The sequence below is a fragment of the Tursiops truncatus genome, chromosome 16 (genome assembly GCF_011762595.2).
Source record: "Tursiops truncatus isolate mTurTru1 chromosome 16, mTurTru1.mat.Y, whole genome shotgun sequence".
Taxonomy (NCBI): Eukaryota; Metazoa; Chordata; class Mammalia; order Artiodactyla; family Delphinidae; genus Tursiops; species Tursiops truncatus.
The window spans coordinates 28,492,821-28,510,174 of NC_047049.1; the positions used below are offsets into that span (position 1 = coordinate 28,492,821).

The 17,354-nt window shown below is 43.6% G+C and overlaps 1 protein-coding gene across 1 annotated transcript in view; it reads right to left on the reverse strand.

Moving 5' to 3' along the window:
- Nucleotides 1-15,162, reverse strand: part of CNNM1 (cyclin and CBS domain divalent metal cation transport mediator 1) — a 46,787-nt gene extending 31,625 nt beyond the window's left edge. The window contains exon 1 of the mRNA XM_033841902.2: nucleotides 13,599-15,162. Coding sequence (XP_033697793.1) covers nucleotides 13,599-15,162 — 1,564 coding nt within the window. The remainder of the gene's footprint in view (nucleotides 1-13,598) is intronic.
- Between the last annotated feature and the right edge of the window lie 2,192 nt (nucleotides 15,163-17,354).

Below are 17,354 nucleotides of genomic sequence, written 5' to 3' on the forward strand. Positions count from 1 at the left end.
CCGCGTACCGCAAAAAAACCCCCCCAAAAAACCCCAATGTGTTTAAATTAACATTTAAAATCCATCAGTGGTTCTAAAATTATCCTTTGAAACAACTACATCCTGCCCAATTGGACTGAAGTGTTTTGTAGCTTAAATTAGATTATGTTAACTGTTAGTATGTGCTCAGTTTAAAGTTGTTTTTTTAACACCTGTTCTTAAACTTCTGGCACCTGTTCTCACTTTTCTGCTAACATGTGCTAGAGATGACAAAACAAATGACTACCATAATGGAAAAAACTGGAAAAGTGATTTCTTAAAATTATTTTCTTTTTTTTAATTGGGGTATCGTTGTTTTACAATGTTGTGTTAGTTTCTACTGTACAGCAAAGTGGAGTTCCCTGTGCTGTACAGCAGGTTCTCATTAGTTATCTATTTTATACATATTAGTGTATATATGTCAATCCCAATCTCCCAATTCATCCAAAATTATTTTCTATAATTGGATAATTTTTATGTGGAGCCCAGAATATATATAATATAGCCATACTTCCTGCCACTAAGAGATTAGTTCATATAATGGGATTAAATAAATTAACGTCTTATGTTGTTTCACGAAGAGTGCCATAACTTCCATGTGAAAATCCACCATTTGTGTACACCTTATAAGGTCAATTTGAGGATAAGCTATGTGATCACCAGGCAGTAGAGATTTTAAGTCCTAATTGTAATATTCAAGACAATGTACTTATGTAATCTATTTAGAAGCATTTTAAATTCACAATCAGCCTTTATGATTCCCTCAAATGCCTGTAGAGATCTACAAACAAATGAAGGAAGTCATTGTTTCTTGGGGACAGACTGGAACAGGAATCAGCAATCACATAACCCTGTTCTGAGCTGACACCGGGACAAGAAAACCAGCTGTTCCCATGACACACATACCTGAGGTCCTTCCCTCAAAAAGTCTGGCCTTTAAGAGACCTACCTCCTGGTACTCCTTCTCTTCCTGGGCCCCAGAAGTGTTGGGGAGCTGTGGGCCTGGGGCATAATAGGTTCACGGCTTTATCAGAGATCTTATCAACCCTGAGGGATGACTCACAAGTATTTAAAACTGGGGCAGCCGGGGCTCAAATTTCCCAAGTGTTTTCACCTTTTTCTGGGCAAAAGCTGGTTTCTAATATGCATTATTTCTCCTCCCACAGATGAGTGTTGTGTTTACTTCCTAATGGCATACTTGAGGGAGTGGCTTAAATCTTGGCTAATCCCCTCTTCTGCCCTTCTATGAGGTTCTGTGAATGGGAACTGTGGCCTTTTCTGCTGAGCTGTCCCTCTACAGACCAGCAGAATTTTTCAAGTTCCTTCTCACGACTACTAGTCTATTGATTTCAGTTTCCTTCCAACTTACTAGAAAAGCGGGATGTCTGTGAAATAATTTAGGCTGACAATGATGATCATTAACATTTATATAGAACTTAACAATTTGTTAAGAGGTTCCACACAGGGTACAGGAGAGTCATGGAGATTGTGAGCAGATGTTCCTGAGAATTGTGAGAAGCCCTCATTTTGTGAATTAGAAATGTTTGGCCAGGTCCCCAGCTTTCTCCAGAATCTATTGAGAGACAATAAGAACTGATGTCTTATGCATGTTTCTTGGGTAGGTCCGGTTCCAAGTACTGATGATATATCAGTGAGTATGACGTAGGAGGAACAGTAAAGGAGACTGAGAAGGAGTTCCAGAAGGTAATGAAGTCTCATATTTCCCTCCTTCCAATTTTGGGTGTATAGTTCTTAATTTCCATGCCCTCATTGTATCCTGGATGACTGCACTAATATCCTAACCAGTCCTCCTTTCGTTTTTTTTTCTTTTCTAAGGCATACTATCCACTAAAACCAGATTGACTGCTCCCAAACATTGCACTCATGAAGTTATTCCCCATCTCAATAACATGGACCAATAACCACGGAGGGTCATTTCTGAGCTCTTTTTCCTGTCGTTAGAGGCCTCCATGGTTTAGGGTATATACCTTGCCTTCTTTCCCACCACTCTATCAAAATATAGAGCATTTTGAATGCTTTTGAAAATATTTCTGAATGCTTTTTCCCCATTCAGAAAATAACTGGTCCAAGGATACTCAGCCAATAAATGGTGGAGGCAAAATGTGAACTCAGGAAACTGAAGAGGACCTACCCAGCTAGGATTTGTGGAAATCTCTGAGACGAACTAAACAAGACTGGATATTTTAACCTCAGGCCTTTTAGGCACAGAACTGGCCTAGGAGGCTGCCCGTGGGGTCGGTTTGACGCTCTCCAGGTTCAGGCTAAACATAACCAGGATCCTCTGCTTAACAATCACCATTGGCTAAGCTTTGGCAGATGGTGTCATTCTCAGGCCACAAAGCAATCTCAGATATGAGGAGGATACATGCAAGGGCCTTTGTTGTCCAGCAGATCTATTAGTTCTGAGCCAGCCCAGGGGCTATGGCCAAACTTGGCTAGTCTCTGGGAAAAGAGAGAGATGTGGCTCTGGGGGCCCTATCTGAAGGAAGCCAGACACCTGAGGTGGCCTGAAAACCCGCTATTCTGAAGGTTCTCATTCCAGGTGAAGACCGCCTACAGCTACTCCAACGTTCTCCAGACTGTTTCTGACCTAAACCAAGCTGACTCCTGAGAGCACAGGTCAACATCCACTTGATTTTCCAGTTTTTGCCATGGTGGTGATTACCACACCTACTGTAAACTGGGGTCATATGTCACCTCTGGTCTTCACCATCTCTTTGCAAAATGGGGATTGTTATTACTAATATGAAGATGAGGAAAATGACACTCAGAAAAATAAGTGACTCACTCAAGGCCGAGAATTAATACGCCATAAAGCCAGGAAACAACTCAGGTCCGTCTGCCTCCATAGCCTGTGCTTCTCCCAGTACACCTTGCTGACTCCACATTTCAGGCCAGATCTCAGGTTTCCTGTCCCAAATGTGTTAAGAGAAATGGGAACTTATTTTGTAAATGGCTGAAAGTATGCAGAACTTATGCCCAGCACCTCACAAAGGCAGAGGAGGGCTTTAGACTGTGAAGGGGAAAGGAGGAGTCACTGTCCCCCCACTCCCCAGCACAATACGTCTGCCTTCCGGCTCAACCCTTCCCACGTCCAGCCTGATATTTCATTTTGTGGACTGCTTGCAGCTTTAAGGGGTTTCATTGATCTGGCTGTGATATTTGTTTGTAGGTTAGTTTTTTTTTTTTATTTGCCTGGGATGTCTGAGGAAGGGCAGAGTGATACAGGAGGAAACTGAACTGATGACAGGATAAAAGAAATATAAGGAAATTTCCACAATCAATTTTGGTCTCCTGGGCCCTATCCAAAGTAAACAGCTCTCACTTTTATTTTCTTATTATATACAATGACTTCTACATGGGCTGAATCAGAGAAAGCACTTGTTATACAAAACAACTAACTAGACAGAATTCATTTAACTAGATCAGTGAGGAGAGAGGCAAATGGTGGAATGTCTTAAATGCTGTACAAGCATTATCTTTAGCCTTTGCGTTAAGCTTACAATGTAGGATCACTATTGCCATTTTAAGAAGAAGGAAGGTAAGCCTCATTCAGAGTGGTAGAGTGACCTGCCCCAGTCACACAGCTAGTAAACAGATGAACTGGGCCCGGACTATCTCTGTCTGTGGCTCCACAGTCTGAGACAGCAAGTCACAGATGTGGCTTCCTGTTCTGCCTCAGTCACTAACACTGAGCAGGACACTTGTGTCTCCAGATTCCATGTGCCTTGTACAAAAGGGGGATAAATTCTACTGACATCACATGCATGGTGAGCACAAAATGAGTTACTGTTTGGAAAGATCTTTGCAGAGGTAAATGCTTTGCAACTATAAGGGATTATCATTGCTATTTTATAATTTGTCTTTTCTGGGCCTCAGTTTTCTCCACCTTAAAATTAAAGGATGGGATCAGGTGATCTCCAGCGTGCTTTTTTCTGGCTCTAAAATTCTATGCTTTTATAAGGCTAAACAGTCCCGGGCTACAAAAACAGTTTGGCTTAACAGGACGTTTCTTTGTGATGATGTATGACATACCAGAATTTTAACAGTGCCAATAGTTACAGCCTCTTGAGTTTACAAAGGAGCTTGAACTCCTAATGTTTGTATTTTAATTTTAAGAATAAAATGAGAAAAATTACCTTGACACATGCTAGACTTTAAAAAAAAATTTATACAATCAAATCAAATCACTTTCTATGAAATCAGGAAGAGAAACACAAAAAACGTTATCCTACCAGTCCTGCAGCAATCACCTAAATTTGGAAAAACAAAACAGTCCCTTTCTCTAGTTTAAAAAAAAGGCTGTACTTTGTAGTAATCCTGCTCTACTTCATCAGAAATAGAGTAATCAATGCATTTATCACCAAAAATTTCTCGAGCCACTAAAAGGCAATTATAAAAAAAGCCAGGCATGTCACCCAGAACACCATGGTAACCAGCATCACCAGGGCATGAAAAAATAGTTGTTAGTCACTAGACTCTAAGCTGGTTGGCAGTTTGGCTTGCTAAGCAACACTGCAAAAATAGCAGAGTAACGACCCATTATCTGGAGGTCTGACTTTGCATGGTCTTGAATCTGGTCCCAGAAGGAACTATCCCAGGTCTATATATCAACCCCATACCTGAGGCTCCCAGTCAAAGCCTAATTAATAATTTATTCAACAAATATTTATTGAAGCCTATTGTACACCGGGCACACAATTCTCAACATATGTATTTACTTGGTTTCTCAGTTAAATAGAATTGACACAGAGTGGTTTTGTGATGAGTGAGGTGAGGGTAGGGATTTGCTTGAGGCCGACTCAAAGAGAACTAGAAGCTGACAGCCAGAGGACAGAGAAAAATGTAAAAGTAGACGGAGAACTGCTTTATAATACAGCATAAAATAACTACACTCTCATGACCATGATCATGCGTCATCAAGAAAAGATTGTTATATTTAGGATCCTTTGTTAAGGAAGGCAGGAATGGGTATAAAACATTTTAGAAATATCATCACCAAAAATAGTTAAAATATACAGTTTCGGCACTTGGAGGGAATGTAAATTATGTTTGACAAATGCCTCAATCTGCCTAGCTCCCCATTTAGCTGGAAGAAAAGCAACATTATAATCACAGTTTTACCAGCTTTTGAATGTTGTCTCAGTTCCCTGTCTGCCTTTATTTTTCTAGCTCAAGCTCCCGCCTCAGCTAAAATGCCCTTTCCCTTCCTAACTGCTTATCAGAGTCCCTCTTCAGTTACTTCCTCAGAGAAGTTTTCCCAGGTCCTTCCAGGGAATTATTTCTCCCTTGCCCCCTCGCCCATAGATGTTGTCTGGATGCCCTTCCCTGTACCCCAGGCTGCTTTGTATCATTTTCATCCCTCTTTTCAGCTCCTGGATATTTATATCCATGTCCATCTCCCAGAGCCCTGGTAGCCCAGCACTCAGATAATGTTGGCAGAGGGAAGGTTGGTGGCAGAGGTGGCGCTTTCCCTAATGGGTGTTAAATGGCCTAGGAACCCTGCATGGCACGCACACGGCCCTCTTTCCTCAGAGCCTTTGGATGTCTGTTCCCTTCTCCCGGAAAGCTCTGGCGAACTCCTTTCCACACTTTAGGATTCAGCACAAATATCTCTGAGGGGAGAGGGGGGAGTTTATCCTAACCTATAATACCAGGTCAGGCCCCCCTATTATAAGCTCTCATAGGTCCCTATACTTTTTATTCAAATCACCTGTCTTCACTTGTAACTGTTTATTGATTCGTGTATATCTCTCTACTTGACTGTAAGCACCAGGAGGGCTGGAGGTCTCACGCAAGATAACGTCACATGGAAGGAAGGAAAGGAGGGAGGGAAGGAGGGAAGGAGGAATTGAGAAGAATCTCAGTTTGGAAAGGAACAGACAACAGAAAATAGAGGATTGAGAGTTGTTATTGAAGGTCCAGGGGTGGCTAAATGTGGGCCTAGAGGTAAACCAATTTAAGAGAGTACTAGGAAAATCCACAGGCCCCCTGCCCTGAGACACCAAATGCTTTAAGGGAGCCAGAAACACAACCAAATGTATTTGGTTGTTAAAACATGGAATTGAGGTGAGCTACTATATTCTCCAAATAAAAGAGGACTCACAAAGCATGATAAAAAGAGGAAATGGAATTTGACTGCAGCCTGTGGGATTTAGATTAGATAAAAAGAGAGTCTGATAATAAAGGCTGTTATGTCCTGGAAAGGATAACTAAATGTAAAAAAAAAAAAAAAGTGTGAATTAGATTCTCTCTCAGGTTTCTCAGTGCCCCTTCCAGCTCAGATTCTCTTGTTACCTGGTATTTCTATTGCCAGGCTAAGAAAAAACCAAATATTGCATAACAATATTACAACAATCATAATGAAAAATTGTAAAGAAAGAAATATAAACCAGCAATGTTAGAACCTTGTATAATTTATTGTTTTTCACTTTTCCTTGTTTCCTTTTGTTCTTCCTCCCTGTAGGGGAGCATGATGGACTGTGCTTTGCTTACTGTCTATTCTAATGATTGTTTAGAAGGTAAACATCTCATTCTAAATTTTACTAATTATTATTTAGCAATGTTTAACACATTTTAAAGCATATTACATCTAATTATACCAATGAAATGTAACTTTGAGTGAAATAACTTTTTATTTTCTTTTGTAGAAGACAAAGAATGGAGCACGAATGTTTTGGCAGCTTTTTATAGAATTAAGCAGTGGGATGACTTTCTGCTAAAATAGCTCACACCAGAATTTGGAGTGATGAAGCAACACACTGACTGAAAAAGTGGTCCACATCAAAAACATCTTTAAAAAAAAAAAAATCCCTCTGAGGATTAGAATGGGATATTTGATTTGTGCAAGAAGGCAAGACCATAGGGTTTTTCTTTTTTTTTTCTGTTTAAGAATTTGATTAAGGTTGTTATTGCATGCAATATATTTTTAACATGACAGAGTATTAAAAGTCATTATTTCAGGACAGTGGGATGATTATCTTCAGGTGATTTTCATACTTTGTTCTATATTTTTCAATTTTCTATAATGAATAAATATAGAAATTTATAAACTTTAGTATAAATTTTATAAAAGCAAAATAACCCTATCATAATTTCTCTCTTCTCCATGTTCTCATTGCGTGTTAGTATTTCTATTATTTTTTCTATCTAGTATTTTCTATTATTTCTATTGCATGTTCGCTTTAATGATTTAGGTACCAGTCTGTCTTATCCACATTCTTATATGCTGAGCTATGACTTGCGAAATGTAACATTGTTGGAAGTTGGGGGGAAAGGTGAGTCCAGCCTGCCTTCTAGCTTTATGAAGGGGAAAGCTATTCTCCCATTAGGCTGAGGGCTCTTTGGGAGCAGGGACTGTATCTCGTACACCCAACTCTTAGCACAGTGCTTTGAAAAGGGCTAAATAATTGTTTCCTAGAGAAGTAAAGAAAGATAATACATAACACTTTTCTTCTAACATTTAAAATTTGACTTTGGCCTTCTGCATGGTCCAAAATGATTGGGCTGGAGATAATGAATGATTCATTTACTAGAGCTCTGCAGATCCCTTCCATTATATTAAAGTTTAACCCCTTCCAGTCATTCATTCAGTCGTTCAATAAAGATTTATTGAAAACTTACTGTGTTATATCAATCCTTACAGCTACAAAGGTAGATAAGACAGCCTCTGTCCTCCAGGTGCTCATTATATGGATGGGCAGCACTTTCCATCACATACTAATAATACAGCCTGTTAGTTCAATCATAGAGATATTGAACAATTAAGTTGGCCAAACTGGGGTTTATAGAAGTTTCGCAGAGGAGGTGGCCCCTGTGCTGATGTTAAAGGAAGGGCTAGACTAGGGATTAGTCGGGTAATGTATATTCCTGACAAAGAGGACAGCATGAGTAAAGGGACAAAGGCAAGAAATAACACAGTGTGGCTACGGATTCGGCGCTGCTGGAGCGTAAAGCTGTGGTAGTGATGAGTGATGAATCTGCAGGGGAGGGCGGGGAGCAGGTCATGACCGCACAGCTTAGACTTTATCCTGCAGGCAGAAGTGTTTGAAGCAGGGGATGATGACACCAGGGATTACTTATTGGCACTGGAGAGGATGGATTTGAGGGTGAAAATAACTAGAGGAAGTAAAACTTCTCAGGAGGCATTTGCACAAATGAGTATGTAACAGATTTGTGTTTATATTTAAAAATGAAAGCTAACATTTATTTAGCATTTATTATGTGACAGTTACTAAATAAGCAGTATTATGCAATATTGTCTTAATTTCAAACAACCCTATGAGTAAATACTACTATTACCCTTATTTTACAGCTAATGAAGCAAAGAGTTAAATAACTTGCCCAAGGCCAGGATGCAACCAGAGCAGTCTGGTACCAAAGCTTATGCTCTTAATTTCTATCTCATTTGTTTAATTTCTGTCTCCTGTATTAGAATGAAAGCTCCATTCAGACAGGGGCCCTATTGGTGGTGTTCTCCACTGTGCCTACACAATAGGTGTATAGTAACGATATGCTGAATAAAATTAATGAATAACCTAAGTGGAAGAAATAGCAGCCTAAGTTATGTAACGGTACAAGAAATATGCAATATTGGCAAATTTTTTGCAGCCTTTGTTCCAAATATTTGGCCGACTTTGGAGATTATTACGGACTGAAAATTTGTGTCCCTTCCCCTCTCCAAATTGATATGTTGAAGCCCTAATCCCCAGTGGCCCTCTAAGATTAAATGAGATAACAAGGGTGGGGCCCTAATCCAAAAGGATTGGTAGTTTTATAAGAAGAGAGACCGGAGCTGTTTCTCTCTCTCTCTGTGCTTGTGCACTAAGGAAAGGCCACGTGAGGACACAGTGAGAAGGTAGCTAGCTGTCTGCAAGCCAGTAAGAGAGGTCTCATCAGAAACCAAATCAGCTGGAATCTTGATCTTGGACTTCTAGCCTCCAGAACAGTGAGAAAATAAATTTCTGTTGTTTAAGCCATTCAGTCTGATATTTTGTTGTGGCAGCCGGAAAAGACTAAGACAGTGATTAGTAGGATGAGGGTGGGGAGTGAAGGAGAGGTTTCTCCCTTGGTAGACTGGGGGCACAGGTGTGCCACTAATTGGGGTAGATAAACTGGGAAGAGGAAGATTGATTATGGTAAATGGAACAACACTAATTATCCTGTACTTAAGGTTCACCTCAAACATAGAAATACAACTGAAATTAGCTATTTAAGATCACTTGTTCAATAAATATTTATTCATCCTCTAGCCATCAAGGTCACTGTGTTTGTCCTGAGTATACAAAGTAAGTAAGATTCATTCTCTGCCCTCAAGGCACTCACAGTCAGGTGGGGAGAAATATTGTTCCTTTTTGTAAAGCTAGCATGCTTGCTTTCCTTTTCCCTTACTTCTAAAGACCTGGAGCTCATAAGAAATATATATGTATAAAATCCCATATGGATAAGAGCTTTGGAATCACGAGACTGGGACTTGAATCTGGGCCTTGGAATAGACCGGGTGAGTGATGATCTTAGGCAGTACAAGTAACGCTTCTTATGTTCTTATGGTCCTCACCTATACCTGCAGAGTTGTTTTAAGAATAGAGAGGTAGGTAGGAATGTTTTGTAAAATGCAATATGCATGTTAGCAATTATTGTAATTATAAAAAGCTACATTTCCAACCTGCAGAAACTCAAGGGTAGCAAGTCATGGGCAGCAAGTCAGAGGTGAAAGGACAGCTTTGAACCATTTGGGTGGCAGGAGTTTTGGGATGGGAGATGGAATAAGAACAGGCTTTGGGGTCCTGTGATCTGGTTCAAATCACAGTTCAGTCAGTTATTAGCTGTGGAAAGTTGAGCAAGTCATGTAATCAATCTGAGAGTTAGTTTCTTCATCTGTAAAATGGAGGTAATAATACCTCCCCAGGTGGGTTGTTCTGAGTATGTCAAGGGCTTGGCATTGGGCCTGGCAGGGCTGTTGCTCAATTAATGGTAACCGTTGTTCCTATTAAAATTACTATTTTCCTCTCCTACCTCCTAAGGGGTTTGTTTAGGTGGTTAAGTTACTTGAAGTGCAAGGAAGTGAGGGAAATGGAAGGGCTATTACGACTTGCTTAAAACGTTATTTTTAAAGGTAAAGAAAAGTAATTCAACTCAGCTTTCCTCTCCTAACCTGTGATGCAAACGTAACTCTTATAGAAAATGACCACCGTATTATATGGCTTGGAGTCAGAGAACACCTACCTTGATAATTATACCTTGTATTTATTCTATTCTAAGTTAATCTACGAATCATTGTTAATAAGGTTCTCTGAAGACAATGCTTCTGAAAATTTAATGTACACATGAGTCACTTGAAGGCTTGCTAAAATGCAGATTTTTATTCAGTGGATTTAGAGTGAGGCATGAAAATATGCATTTCTAAAAAGGTCCCAAGTGAGGCCCATGCTGCTGGCTCGTGGACCAGCAGTGAGGAAAGAGCAAGGCTCTACAGGGGCATGGAAATCTCTTGGGGTGGTGTAATGGCCTGCTTCTCTTTAGGGATCTACCTAATTGCAAACTAACCACTTACTGACAGAACATTACCGTGCCTTTTTTTTTTTTCTTTTTTTTGCGGTACGCGGGCCTCTCACTGCTGTGGCCTCTCCCGCTGCGGAGCACAGGCTCTGGACGCGCAGGCTCAGCGGCCATGGCTCACAGGCTCAGCGGCCATGGCTCACGGGCCCAGCCGCTCCGCGGCATGTGGGATCTTCCCGGACCGGGGCACAAACCCGTGTCCCCTGCATCGGTAGGCGGACTCTCAACCACTGCGCCACCAGGGAAGCCCTACCGTGCTTTTCTACCATGCCTTTTTTTAGACCAGATTTAGATATTCTGCAACAGGACTCATTTCTGATCAATAGTGACTTTTTCCAGCAGCCTACTACATGGGAGGCACAGTGCAACGTGCTGGAGATACAGAGGTTAGTAAGACACAATTTCTGCTTCAGAAGACTGCCTTTATTCTAACACTGTCCACCCTTGTAGACTGTTAATTTTCTCAGGGCAGTCTTATTGTTTCCCCTGTTGCTTAGCACTATATAGAAGCCCGTAAGTACTAAATGAATGAGTTCCCAGGAATTTCATTAAAAATGTTGTCTGGCAGAGAAAAACAAATGCTGTATATCACTTATATGTGGAATCTAAAAAATAAAACAAACTAGTGAATATAACAAAAAGAAACAGACTCACAGGTATGGAGAACAAACTGGTGGTTACCAATGGGGAGAGGGAAGGGGGAGGGGGCCCAATAGGGGTAGGGGACTAAGAGGTACAAACTACTATGTATAAAATAAGCTACAAGGATATATAGTACAACACAAGAAATATAGCCAATATTTTACAATAACTATAAATGGAATGTAACCCTTAAAAACTGTGAATCACTAGGTTGTACACCTAAAACTTATATAATATTGTACATCAACTATACCTCAATAAAAAAAACTCTTGTCTGGCAGCGCGTGACAGTGAACTCTATCTTAGCTATCACGCGTAAGAGGTGGTTAAATTAAAAAGGGGCTGATAGGGTGAGCCTTAATCCAATCTGACTGGTGTCCTTATAAGAAGAGATTCAAATACAGAGAGACTCCAGGGCTGAGCACACACACACTGAGGGGCAACCATGTGAGGACACAGCAAGAAGGCAGAGCCATCTGCAAGCCAAGGAGAGTGGCCTCAGAAGAAACCAAACCGGCCAACACCTTGGTCTTGGACTTTCAGCCTCCAGAACTGTGAGAAAAGAAATTTCTGTTGTTTAAGCCACTCAGTCTATGGTATTTTGTTATGGCAACCCTAGCAAACTAATATAGATTTTCACAGCTTTTATGCCCAGAACCAAGACTCCCTTCTGTAGGGTACACAAAATGTTAAGAAAAATGCTAAAAGTGTATGGATGAACCTCTGAATGCAATGGGAATGAGTCATGGAAGGACTGGGGGGAGACAGACAGAAGAGGGTGAGACAGTAGCCAGACTGGGCTAAAACAGCTGCAGTATATATACATTTCCTTCCCCTTCTCATGATATCAGTACAAAGCATAGGGCTGTTCTCTCTCCAAATCTGAGAGACTGAAAGTAGCTTTTTGACTTTTTCCCCTTTCTCAGGTTACTTTTTGATATTTAACACAATTTCACTTGTCTTAAAATATTGTGGCAGGAGGAAGACCCCAGATTTCTCTCTGTATGCAAAGTCTTTATATACAAAGAGTACCTGTGCTGATAATGAAATGAGATTGAATTTTTGACAAACAAAGAAATGTATCAAAAACACATAGTCAAATGAGATTCCTGCTAGCCACAGGGAAGCTACATTTGAAACCTGATTCTAAAGTCAGGGGATTAATTATTTGCTTTGTTTTGCTTTCAATAAACATGCCAACTCATAAGTACAGATGAATGCCTCTTTCAAAATAGTTATTCTGGGAGGTTCTACACTTATTCTAACCATGTCACTGTTCTCAAATCATTTCTGGAATTGCTTTCAGGGTCTGTGAGATAGTTTTCTGAACACTCTCAACTGTGACTCTGGAAGGTAGATTTGATTTTCAAAAACAACCAAGGGTCCTTCTGGGTCAACTCTGGTTAATAGGGGGACCAGTCACACTGTGTAATGTCAAGAGGATCAACCCTAAAGTATTCAGGCTGATTTTTCTGGAGTGAATTGTTCTCAACCTCAGAAGACAGTTTCCAAAGGCAAACCCCAGAAATGGAGTAAACATGTTACAGGCATGACGTCAAGGGCAGAGGATGTGACCGCTCTGAAGGAAACCCCATTCATTTGGATATGCAGGTTTTTTAGTGATTCCCTTTACCAGAATATTTCCTCAGGTCTAGATCTACCTTACTTCATGGGACCAGAGTTCCCAGAAGTACAAGGACCTCACTGCCTTAGTCAACTTTTAAGCTCCAACCTGGGTACTTGATGTGTGTCAAAGGCATAGCTGATGGAAAGATGAATATGGGGGAAGAATGGCTAAGGTGTCTGGGGCTTACTCTACGTGATTCAAAGGGCAGAACTAGGGCCCACAGAGAAGCTCTGGAGACATAAATTTCTGCTCCTTGTAGGAAATACATTTTCAGCAGCTGGAGCTGTCCAGCAATGGAGTTTGCCCTGCAATTGGAAATGGTGAGCTTCCTACCCAGAGAGGAAGCAAAGACTGCTTGTTATGGGAACCCTTAGAGGTACCTCCTGCAATGGGGAGCTATGCAGTGCCCTCCAAGGGCTATCTCCTGAGTCCTATCCGCACAATACCCGGCAACTGGTAGGCCCTGAAAAAATACTGGAATGCAATGAATGAGGAATGCAGTGCATCCTGTGAGCCATGTAAACGGGAAGAGGCAGGGACTCAATCAGCCTCAAGGAAGGTAGGGAGAAGTGAAATGAAAAGACCCAGGGAGCCATGAGGTAGGGCCTTCCTTGAGTTTTTGGTACCACAGGAGAGAAGCTGCTTTGGGTACCTGAAGCCTCACGTGTTTATGAGAGGGTAATACTTTTTAAGGGGGTAGGAGTTGAGGGAGGAGATTAGACCACATGCTCACCCTTCTTAAACTCTTCCAGCACCGTGTCCAGCCGGGTATCATTGAAAACGCAGTGCAGGGGCCGGTTGTAGAAGCGGGTGACCGTGAGAAGCGGCGTGCAGTCGTCGGGGTCCACGAAGGCCAAGTCCTTGACAAACAGAATGTCCACAATGTTGTGCCGCTGGTCGCCCTCGTACACGGGGATGCGAGTGTAGCCGCTGCGCAGGATCTCGGAGACAGTGGCGAAATCCAGCACAGCGTCGGAGCGCAGCATGAAGCAGTCCCCAAGAGGGGTCAGCACCTCTTCCACCACCTTGGTGCGCAGCTCCAGGGCGCCCTGGATAATGTTGAGCTCCTCTTTCACCAGGTCGCTGTAAGGATCCGCGGCCCGCAGCGTCTCCAGCAGCTTCTCCCGCGTGTAGAAGGTGCTGATCTCCTGGCGCAGCGCCCAGTCCAGCAGGCGGCTCAGCGGGTAGCACACGGGGAAAGCGGCCGCCATCAGGAGCCGGGTCAGGCACACGCTGTGGGAGGCGATGGCCAGCCCGTGCCGCGAACACACCGAGTAGGGGCAGATCTCTGCGCCCAGGAACACGGCGCCGGTGCACACGAGCGCCGGCAGCCAGGGGAAGTGAGTCCCCGCGTCGCCGTAGTCTTCCCCAGTGTCCCCGACGCCCGGCGGCAGCGAGGCGCACAGCCAGCCTGCCAGGGCCGCGTTGGCTCCGGCTTGGCCCAGGAGCAGGGTGCAGAGCAGATGGGTGCCCCTGCCGCGCACGGCCTGCACTCGGCGCGCCTGCTCCTGCTCGGCGGCCGAGCCGCTGTTCCGCAGCACCCGTAACTCCACCGGGTCCAGCGAGAGCAGGCTCAGGCGCAGGCCGCTAAACAGGGCAGACAGGGCGAGCAGCAGGAACGCTCCGAGCGCCCGCAGCCACGCGGGGGGCAGCAGGTCCCCGCCCGGGCCATAGAGCCGCGGGCGTACGCGCAGCAGGAAGCCGCCGGCGGCGCCGTGGTGGTGCCAGGCGCGCCCGTCCCAGGCGCACAGAGAGAAGAGCTTCCCGCCACCGCTCGTGCCGCCTCGCTCTGCCTCGCCCTTACGCAGTTCCCGCACCCGCACCTGGACTAGAGCTGAGCCCGCCACGCCTCCGGGGCGCAGGGGCCCCAGGACCTCCACGTCCGATGCCCAGTCGCTCTGCTCGCGGCAGCGCTGCGACCCCGGGGGGCGCGTGGGAACAGCGCTGGGCGCCGCGCCGCTCCCGCCCGGAGGCTCCTCGATAAACACGAGCCGTGGAGCCCAGTCGCCGGTGCCGTTCTTCCCTGGGGAAAGGGGGGGTGTGGGCACCGGCTCCACGGGCGCCGCGGGCCCGGGCTGGAAGTAGACGCGCAGGAGGAAGCTGGTGCCTTCGGCGGCGCGCAGGGTGCCCCCCTCCAGGGACACGCGGCCTCCAGCGGTGTCCTCGGGCCGCAGGCCCAGCAGCCAGGCGGCGGCGGTCGGGGGCCGAGGGGACAGGGAAAAGAAGAGCAGGAGCACAGCGCCCCTGCTGCAGCAGTCTCGGAGCCTGACACCCACCGCTGCTGCCGCAGCCGCCATCCTGCACCCGCCGCGGCTGCACGTGATACTGCAGAAAGCCTAACGAGAGCTGGAGGGAGGAGGAGCCGGAGCCGGGAACCCGGCCCCAGGCAGGTCACCACGTGTACGCACCCCTGCGCGCGTGAGCTGGAGGCGGTGGGGGTTCAGACCCTGCCCGGGCAGTGAGTCCCGGCGGGAGGCTGGAGATGGTCACGCATCACTGCACGGTGCGTGACCCCGACGCACTTGGGTACGGCAGAGTTGCAGCCTCAGGAAGGCTTGTCTTGAAGCACGGCCTCCTATTCCAGCAGTAGGGCGCCCCTCAGCGAACTCCAACCGGGCAGAATTTCCCATCTGGTCCTGCCACTTCACCATGGGCCAGGGAAATTTCCCAGCATCTCGCCTCTCCTCCTGCCTCTTGCATTCCCCCTTCTGGTCAAAAGATATTCTGGAGACGAGTCCTGAATCTGTGTTTGGTCTCAACTCCAGCTGACCTTTTATGTTTTAAAAATTTACAAATTCTTAGGTTAAATTCCTTGTTAAGATCCAAATATCCATTAATAAGAAACTGTTGAATTAAATTATTATACCACTGCGCGATGGAATACTATGCAGCAGAAAAAAATAATGATGTGGATCCATGTGTTTGTGATATGGAAATACCTCCAAAGTAATAGCTGCAAAATATCAAGGTGCAGAACAGTGTGTATAATATGCTACTGTTTGTATTAAAAGTATGTAAGTATAAATGTATATGTACATATATACATATATAAAATATTAGATTTAATATGCAGAGGATACACAAGAAATTTGTAATAGTGTTCACCTCTGGGGAGCAGGCCTATATTGTACAATGCCAAAAGCAGGGAATTGGCACTGGTATAATGTGTGTGTATAGTTTTGTCTCATTTTACTACATGTATAGATTTATATAATCATTGCTGAAATCAAAATGCAGAACTATTCTATCACCATAAAGAGCTAGGAGGGAGACATTTTACTGAATTCCTTGTATTGTTTGAACTTACCATGGGCCTGTTACTTTACTTTTATGCATTTATTTAAGAAATTTATATAGTAAAATTCACTTCCTGGCGTACTGTTTTATGAGTTTTGACAAATATTCATGTAACTATCACAATCCAAAATAGTGCCGTCATTCTCCAATATTCCCTCTTTCTGTCTCTTTGTGGCCAGCTCTCCCCCCATTTCATCCTCTGGCAGCTATTGATTTGTTCTCTCCTACAGTTTTCCTTTTCCAGAATGTCGTGTTAATGGAATAATACAATACGCAACCTTTTGTCTCTAGCTTCCCTTACTTAAGTTAGCAATATGCACTTGACAGTCATCCATGTTGTGTTTATCAATAGTTCATTCCTTTTTATGGCTGGGTAGTATTCTACTACATGGATATATCACAGTTTATCCATTTATCAGTTAAAGAATTTTTGAGTTATTTCCAGTTTTTGGCAATTATGAATAAAGCTGCTATAAATGTTTGTGTGCAGGTTTTTGTGTGAACATATATTTTCATTTCTCTTGGGTAAATTTACCACAGGTCTGTATTACTTTTTAAAATAATTTTATTTATTTATTTATTTATTTTTATTTTTTGGCTGCGCCGCATGTGGGATGTGGCATGTGGGATCTTAGTTCCCCGACCAGGGATGGAACCTGCACCGCCTGCCTTGGAAGTGCAGAGTCTTAACCACTGGACCGCCAGGGAAGTCCCTGTATTACTTTTTAAAATATAAAAATAACAATAATTAGGCATACTACCTTTGACATCTCTAATTAGAAAAAATCATATGTGAAATCTTATTTTTCATAGAACTCCAAAGATATTGACTGAGAAAGACTTGCAAATGATAAAGCTCAATACAAATGGTCCCAGCTAAAAGTTACCTTCTTTTCATAACAAACTCTTATCATCCAGAGTGGAAATAGCCCCTTCCTAGTTTGAGACTAAACAGGCCTTAGTGGGTTGCTGCTCACATAGGCTGCCTTTCACACTTTCTGACAGGAGTGTGAAACAAACCTACCACTGCCTTAAAATACACCAGATCTTGTGCACTACAAGTTGCCTCTTGCATGGGCTGCTTAAGAGACGGAAGGAAGGTTTAATCTAGAGAGGGAACATTGAGGCATTTATTGGAAATGTAGGGGAAAGAGTGAAGAGGTGTCAGGCATGTGATTGTTTCTGTTAAGTA